This window comes from Polistes dominula, unplaced genomic scaffold (assembly GCF_049000335.1).
Source record: "Polistes dominula isolate Pdom_NZ unplaced genomic scaffold, Pdom_raw_medaka contig_338, whole genome shotgun sequence".
NCBI classification, from domain to species: domain Eukaryota; kingdom Metazoa; phylum Arthropoda; class Insecta; order Hymenoptera; family Vespidae; genus Polistes; species Polistes dominula.
In genome coordinates, this window is record NW_028301083.1 from 35,375 (window position 1) to 44,785 (window position 9,411).

Genomic DNA, 9,411 nt, shown 5'->3' on the forward strand with positions numbered 1-9,411 from the left:
TGTATAAATATTAAAACTTTTGTACTTGACTCAGTGACTAAGAATTTTCTAAAATTGTATTAAGTTATTACAATAATGATAATAATAATAATATAGAGTCTCTTAATAATATAAATTTAGAAAAATATAATGGAAATATTTTTTTAATTCCCAATAATCACTACATAATTGAAAATTAAACTAAATTACATAAAATTATCATTATAATGTTCCGATAATTCGATATTTTATTTATTGTTGTTCCCAATTATGCTATTTTTTATCTTTTTCTTTTTGTTGCATATTAATACATCGTAAAAATTTAAATTATAATACTATAATATTATAAATTTAAATCAGATTTCCATGTGTTATAGTTAAACGCATTATTTTATTAAAAAAAAATTAACACATCTCTCTCTCCTCTCCACTCTTACAATTAGTAAACCTTTGTAGGAGAGGTTTCCTTTGTTTTGAGTAATTATTTTTCGTCGTAATTCTGTCGAAAACACAATCTCGAAGTGAAGGTCTACATCTCAAAGAAAAATGAACGAAAACAAAATTCAAGGTGTTATTTTAAAATTTCAAATTAAACCCGATAATCTTTGGGAAAAAAATCCATAACTCCAGTAAAAATAAATTAACAGAAAATTGTTTAATCATTAGTAAGTGTAATAGTTTAAATTTAAAAATATTAAATAGAAATTAGGCTAAATTATACAAAAATTATTAAATCCTTAAAGAACTATACTTTAATTCAATTATTACATTTGAATATAAGAAAAAAAATAGATTAATTTCTATTTTATTATATATTTATTCTTATTATATTGTAAAAATTTTTTAATGAAGGCAAAGTTAATGATAATATACATATAATATAAAATATATTATAAAATTTATATTGTCAAAAAATTAATTAAAAAATTAGATAATTTTCACATTTTATCATTACTTTGTATATACTTTAATATGATTTAGCCTAACTAATCATGTTTAAAGTAAAATTAACGTAATATAACGATATAAAAATATAATAACATTGAATATTTGATAATTATAAGCACATCATTCATTAAATATAATTTTTTGTTGTCTTATAGATAAAGAGCGAGAAAATTATTTATAAAATTTTATTAGAAAATTTTAATGGTTATTTTGTCTTTCGACTTTGGTTCTTACTTTTTTTTTCTTCTTATTCATAGTTTAAGTCTGATACAAATTTTGTCTACTGTAATCTTTCAATCTGTCAAAATGGACATGGAACAACTTTACTGGTTGACTATGTCGAATGTCTCGGTTCTTTCAGATTTGACTGTAAGTAGCAGGAGTACATTGTTAACTTTAATCGATTAGGTTCGCTTAACTTTTCATCTTTTTGGAAGTGTTTCTTTAAAGATAATTTTCTATTCTGGAATGATACATGTAATACTATTGAGCTGGCCACACTATGAGCAAAAAGATGTGCAAAATAAGATATCGAATGTTCTAACTAGATCAAATTTTTTAAAAGGAGTGTAAGTAATGTTTTGCAAACTTCGATCGATACAATTCTTCTTGATTTATTTTTCTTTTTTAGTCTTCGTTTCTATCTAAAGCTTCTTGACGTCGAGTAGTTGGATTGGTTACACCATCCTGAACAAGATGCGAATGGTAAGATACTACATTTCCTGAATTGTCCCAATTTTCTGAAGATCGTGAAAATTTAATATTTTGAACTTCGGGAAATGAAGTATCAAGCTGTTTATTTTCCGTTTCGTAAACAAAATTTTCAAAGTTTTTACGTTCTTCACATACAGTTAGATGATATTCATATTGATACGGATCCAGTACATGTAATTTGTTATAAGGACAAACTATCACGTTTACATTACGATGGTTAATTTTACATTTTAATAAATGTCTAGCCATTCGAGTCCTATGAATGCGATGACTAGAATCGTAAGGACAAGTGTAGAATTCTTTATCGCTCATCTTGCTTTAAATTCTTGAACAATTATTTATATATAATTATAATAAATATAATATTATATTTATTTTAATAATTATTATAAAATTTATAAATTCAATATATAGAATATATAATATATAATATAAATATATATTTATATTAACGTCATACTCCCTTTGTAAAGCTTTAAGTCAAATAATAAATTTTATCTACAAAATATATACGTATATGCGTACATACAATGATAATTTTGTTGAATAACAACTCTTCAATACTTATTATTTTTTTGTGATTTTTTTTCTATTTATTATTTAAATTAATTCGTTAATAAAATAAAATCAAATACGTTAACATAAAAACGTCAAAAGTATTATTAACAAGAACTTGAATTACGATGAAATAGAATTGTTTTCAAAATACATTTGGATGGTATACCATCTAACTCGCAGATACGTAATAAAGACTCAATGGTCACTGTTTTTCCTTTGTTTTTAGGATTCTAAATACACTCTAACTTTACATGTATTCTATCGACAATTCGCTCAATGTTTATGTAAGAATATTTAAACGTATAAAGAACGTCTGTTCTTATAAGTAAAGAAGGGAAATTATTAAATTGTAATGGACAAATTACTAATTTGTCTAGTTTTTCCTAGAAGGCACATCAGTCGCGCTCTTGCTTTAATCGGAATTAGTTAGTTCCCGAATCCAACACTATCCTTAGATATTGGGTCCGACTGTGTCTTTGGAGAATTTTATTCCTGTTGACAAAAAATCAAAAGATATAAATCCGAATGAGGCGTGAAACTTTTTTTTATTCCCTCCCTTTCCATTACTTATCTTTCTTCATGTGAAAAACGTAAATATGCTAATTAGCTCGGTTAACACGTCAATACAACTAATTTATTATCTACAACAAGTTGTGCCCTGCCACGCTTTGCTGTGGCTTTAGTATGATTAAATAGAAAAGAAAAAAAAGATAAATCATAAGTTTCTTAACCGCTTGCACTATTTTCACGAGTCTGAATTGTAATCGATTGTTTCGTGCCAAACATGAATATAACGAGTCGTACTTGTGCTCTTAAGCTAAGTTCACATTGGGCGCTTTCAAAAGCGCGCTTTGTTAACGCGCGTTTTGAGAACCAGGATTTCTATTGAAGTGTACATATGCAGGCGTGCGTCAAACGTGCATTCACATTTTTTGTGAATATGTACCATAAAGTTGTACATTTGACGCGTGATTTTGTTTTGTTTGACACACACAAGCAAACACTACGATGTCCATTTCCGAACTGAGCCACGTATATTCGCTTTACTAACGCACTTCGAACGCCGTGCTAAGTGCGGTGTGTGTACCGCAACCAACGTGCGCTCAACGCAACGCTGAGCGCCCAATGTGAACTAAGCCTAAGGCACGGCTTGTTCTGAATTTCAGCATAGTGCAAGGGGTTAAATGTTACAACACCTCCCTTCTCCGAGACGAATTTGATTTCCGTCCTCCCGGCCCTCTAGCCCTTAATCTTTCCCTATACGAAAAGACGTATAAACGGCATGTTTTCTGTAGAAGATAACCTAACTTGCTTCCTTAACCCTTTAGAAGACAATACAAAATAATTTAACTCAATTTCAACACAATGTAATACAAAATTAAATATTAGAAATATTTAATTAAATAGAAACAAAAATTGTACATAAACATTGAAGAATCATACTGAGCCTTAATACACTCAAAAGTATTCCTGGTTGTTTACATTAGTTGTCAACCAGTGAAGACAATTACCCTTCGCGTTGTCTTTATATACTTATTACCCTCACTATTGTTTTTCGCTTCTTATTGCATTCTTCCTCGAAGCCTCCAGATCATTCTCGATAGTGTAAAGACTGAATCTTTCCTATACTTCCGAATCGAGAATGTTCGAGAGACTTTGGCGCATTCATACTGTTAAAATATTAAGTAAATTTATTGCGTCATGCATACGTTAGATATGTACACCAAGGGTTTTTTTTTTGTAGTTATTTTTTAGGTAGCTATTTTGGGAATAGAATAAATACATTTCTCACATATTAAGAGAAAATACATGGTTTTATAAAAGGTAAAAACGACCTTCTTATAAGTGTAAATAGATACTCTAGGATAAGTGAAGATGTTTTTCTATTTAGGGGAAAGTATAAGAAATATAATCCTTTACTTCTCTGAAGAAGGAAGAGAATATGTGAGTGTTGTGTATGTATGCGTGAGGACACAGGTGATATCATAAAGGTGAATCATAAGACAGTGTGAATAAATATACTGTAATGAACGGTTGAACTAAGGATGTTAGAATAAAGTAAGAATAAATATGTTGTTATAAACGGACAGAAATAAGGATGTTAGAAGGGAATATAGAAAAGGATATTTTAGTGAACAGTTGGATTAAGAATTCAGAAAATTTAACACATACTACATACACAAAGTGACAATATTAAGTAGTGTCATATGACAAATAAAACATGCTCGCTTTCTTTTCAGTCTAAACAACGGAGTTAGATAATAAGGAGAACGATCGCTGTGTATAAAAGTATAGCCAAAATACAGAACAAATAAAGTTTTATTCCAGGGTGCACTGTAGCTGTTTAGAACACATGTATGTTTACAAATACGCAATGCTCAATGATTTTCTGTGACGTCACAATGATCGAGGTAATCACCATACTGCCTTAATGGCAGAAATAAATATTGGTATATTGTTACTTTTTTAGGGGACACAATTTATGACAAATTGCCTATAGCGATCGTTTTCCTTATTATCTAACTCGGCGGTCTAAATATTCTTATGCACATACTCCCATTTATATCGCCGCACGCACCAAATAAGAACATTTTCCCGACGTCTATTGATACTTTTAAAAATATTCCTACACATGCATACACGCACTCTTTATCTTTTTTCTCACCTTACATATGTTCAAATGTTCTGAGAACTCATTGAAATCTACAGTCATAAAAACAATTATTTTTCAAAAATTAAATAATTATTTTATAAATAAAATAATATAATAAAAATCTAGCTGTATGCGAATGCAACATTGTCAAAATTTCAAGAAAATCGGGAAAGTACTCTTAGAGATTACCAATTAGGCTCAAATGAAATCTACGTTTTTATATACATAGATTGTTATTATTACAAATATACCTGTTGTTACAATTACTTTTAAACCAATTAAATTTATTTCACAAACCTTAAAAGATCTGATAGTGATTGACTGAGGTTATACACTATTTGATCAAGCACGTGGCATTTTTTTATAAACAATTAACATCTTTCAAACTTTGACACAAACTCTATCCTTTCTCATGTGATACGAGTGAAAACAGAAGACTGCGAAGTATGGTGTTTTAGCCACCTCCCACTAGTAACATCAGAGGGCAGCACAAACATCAGCGGAAGAAGCGCTATCAGTGGTATAGCGATAGGGATCCTATAGGAGGGATGCGCCATGTAAATTGCTGGGGGACCGGAACTCGATTTTGCGCGCGAATGATTTAAACATTGAAATAATTATGAAATAATGAATTGCATCAAATATAGAAAAAAATGAACAATATTTAATGATAATTAAAAATTTATATTAAAATAGAATAGGTTACACGAAAAAATTATTATAAATTCAAGCGGTCCCCCAAAATTTTCAGCCGATGGCACATGAGCTGAATATGAATGGCGCATCCCTCCTACAGGATCCCTATGTAGCGATATGCGTTTAGCGTACCGACAAAATGTACTGTAATGTAACAGTCGAAAAAGACGCAGTTCTTTATATAGCGTCCAAGAGTTGGTCCTGGTCCAAGTCCTGGTTCCCCACAGTGAAAGCAGGCGCTAGTAGCGCGCCATTTCTTATTCACTGATAAATTCAAGTCCTTTTAGACACCGGATGAGCGAAGCAATTGCTCTCCTCGATCATTCCGTTCGCTTCCTTATTCATTATTAGATGTTTTGAAAGATCGTCTGAATAAATATAATTCTCTTCTAATATTATAGTATATTAATTTTCTTATCGATACAAAATACGTTCTAAAAAATAAAACGATAATAAAAGAGGCAACCCACAAGATAATAGGCACATGGCTGTTGGCTACAAGTTCTAGGGATTTTAGCTTTAGACTCATGATCACGAAGCCTAGATAACAGAAGGGCGATCACAATGTATTGCAAATGTCCGAAAATGAGAGGACAAATCTTTTGCCACTAGAGCGCGTTAGTGTGGCTAATGTCAGGTTTTTAAAACCTTGTTTATTGTCGCGGGAATGTAAGAATTGTACTCATGTTAGTCAAAATAAATTGATCAAATCCTATAATTAACGTTAAAAGTAGCAATAAAAAAAATTTTTTATTATTTTACACATATTCTTAAGATATTACCGTCAACTTATTGTGTAAAACTATTCAATTTCATCTTACCTAGTCGCAGTTAAGTAAAGGATGGGAAATTAAATTTAAAAAGTCCAATTAAAAGTAAATTGTTATTTATTATCGTAAATTGCACTTTTTACAAGACTAGACTTTTTACTATTTGCATCATTGCAGTTTTTTATATTAGTAATTAATAACTATCGATTAAGGTTATATTACCTGTGGTACAGTGAATAAAGACGTATTTTTCTAATCCACTTGTAATTCCATGAACAATACATTTATTTACAATTTTTAAATAAATATTACTTTTTATAAATTAAAAAAATAATGCAATTGCATGATGTTTACTCGATATTTTCCTATGTCGATCGCCCTCCTGTTATCTAGGCTCCGTGTATATAGTTATCACTTTTACATAATATATGATATACATAGTAAATTTACTTTATTAAGGATATTCTCAAATAACAACAATCTCTCTTTTCAACTTCCAAAATGCACTTTACTGCTTTGCTATTTCTCTTTTACATTTGTTTACTGAATATGGCCTATCAGATTTTAGTTAAATATATAATATAATGTGCTGACATTTAAATTTATTTATAATTGTGAATAACAGATTAGGGGCAGTGAGTATATTGTTGATATTCCTTACCAAAGATTTTTGAGATATCCTAGTGATACAATTGCATATGGAAACAACATTTTTTTTTCTTAAATGAAAACATTATGTATATTTTTTATAACAAAGCTATTATTTTTTTAATTTTAAGTAGTAATTAGAAAAAGTTACAATCAATTAAAAATAAATTTTCAAACTTAGAATTAGTACCGATGACGTGCTAATAGTTGCCAAAAAATGCCGAGCGCTTGTAATGTCATAATATTTGTGTAGTTTCTCAAAGAAAAAAGAAAGAAACATTTAAAGAAACACAAAAAAGATTTTTATCATAATCTGAATGAATTATATGTACCTTCAGAGAATGATGTATATGGTACTATGAGTTCGAACAACTCACCATTGCACATAACAATGACAAAAGTAATGAAAGTTAAAAATTATCTTATAAATAAAGATGTAACTTTTTGAAGTGAAAACTTCTTTAGAATGGGAGTGATCTGAAAAGTAAATAAACGGAAACGCAGCTATGTAACGGCTGCTATACTGAATAACGAGAGAGAAAGAGACAAACATATAGGATTGAGCCTGCGAAAGAGAGACGGAATATGGCTATACAGTTTTTCCTATTCTCGGTCTCCTCTTTAAGCTATGCTTCGTAGTTATCACTCCTGGTTGTATATGTGTGTGTTTGTTTGCGACTGCATACTACAAAGCGTGGACACGTATTATTTCGATACTCGAAATGTTTGTAGGTAGGAGCGATAGAAGGGTAGAAGGAATAAGCAGAGATAAGCGCGTAGGTATGCGACAAAAGTATAAGGTCCAAACGAACCGACGGTCGAAATAAAGAAAGAAGTGCATGGTCTGTTTTTATTTTACCAAATGTGTTATGTCTTTTCTATTTAAAAATGTTTCTATTTTATTGAAAAATAAATATTAAATTATTATTTATTTCGCAAATATTATAATTAACAATTATGAAATATATAGAAAATAATAATTGTATTGTCTGCAATATTTTACAAAAAAATGAAATGATTATCAAATAAATAAGAGAAAAAAAATTAAACAACATTGTAGAATATTTTTCTTATAAATATTCAAAGACATGTTTTTTAATTATCATGTTTGCGTATTTAGAAAATTTATACTAATTTTCCAATAAAATAGAAAAGTTTTTAAATAGAAGAAACTAGACACGTGACAAAAACAAATAAACCTTATTTACTTTATATTTCCAATAAGAATAAAATAATATAACTTATTTTACAAATATAGAAAAAAAAATATAGAAAATAAATTTTTAAAAGAATTTTTAATATTATAAAATAAAACAACGAAAATAGAAATAGATTTTAAAATCGTTGTAACTCAAAACCCGATGAAACGAAAAATATCCTACCACAATTGTTCCCTTCTTTAACAGCATCTACAGTTATTAGTTGCAACACAAAAAGAAATACTTGTGTATGCTAACCCATGATAAAGATATCTCACATTCACAGAAAGTGTGAAAAGTGTAAGAGGAAAAAAAATTCATCTACCTGAGTTTCAAAAAAATATATATTATATTTACTTGGATTAGGACGGCGTATCTTTTTGTCGACAAATATTCTACAATTTTCGTCTCTATCTATGGCTATCGCATTCAGCATTCCATCTTGATGGATAGAATTTTGAAAATATTAGTTTTTGTCAGCTACCTACACCCTAAGGTCGGTTCCTTATCATGAGAAAAGAATTATAAAAAACAGGGAAGGTCTGTTGAAATTCGATCTACATTTATTATCTTTATTATTGATGCGATAATATTCATGCCTATAGTTTTTTTTAACAAAACATGTCATATCTTTTCTATTTAAAAATGTTTCTATTTTATTGAAAAAATAGTATTAAATTCTTTATTTCGCAAATATTATAATAAATAATTATGAAGTACATAGAATAAAAACATTAAAAAAAAAAAAAAAAAAAAAACAAAAAACGTCTGAAATATTTAAAAAAAAAAAAGATTACCAGATACATCAGAGAAAAAAAAATTAGAGAATACTGTGGAATAAATTAGGAGCAACTGACAAATTCCGTTCAAAAGCAAGTAAATTACTGTTATATTTTTATTTTACTTCTTCATAAAATATATTTGATGAATAAAGACAAAATATATCTATTAAATTTGATTTTTATATGTTTTTATGAAAAATATCCAAAAAGATGTACTGACCCATGCATATATGAAAATTATATTATAAATTGCGATATTTGCGTATTTAAGAAACTTATACAAATTTGTCAATAAAATAAAAACGTTTTTAAGATGTTGAACGCCCAGCGTGAATCGGTGGAGCTTACCACGGAGCTGAAATCTGAGACTCGTAGTGTACACAGTTCGATAAGATGAGAGAGCCATACGGTTCAATGCATTTTTTAGATTTTTCGTTGTTCAGATCTTTATTTAGACGAGAGTA

The 9,411-nt window shown here is 28.8% G+C and overlaps 1 protein-coding gene across 1 annotated transcript; it reads right to left on the reverse strand.

Annotated features, from left to right (window-relative positions):
• Window positions 1-1,149: 1,149 nt before the first annotated feature.
• Window positions 1,150-5,302, reverse strand: LOC107072629 (gametocyte-specific factor 1 homolog). The gene is made up of 2 exons (XM_089176375.1): window positions 5,150-5,302; window positions 1,150-2,691 (listed from the first exon to the last, which is right to left on the reverse strand). The coding sequence occupies exon 2, from the start codon at window positions 1,951-1,953 to the stop codon at window positions 1,555-1,557; it is 399 nt and encodes a 132-aa protein (XP_089032501.1). The 5' UTR covers window positions 1,954-2,691; window positions 5,150-5,302; the 3' UTR covers window positions 1,150-1,554.
• Window positions 5,303-9,411: the final 4,109 nt, after the last annotated feature.

What these genes read in the sequence shown, in the direction of transcription:
- LOC107072629 (XM_089176375.1), bottom strand. Translation starts at nt 1,953, where the DNA reads ATGAGCGATAAAGAATTCTACACTTGTCCTTACGATTCTAGTCATCGC.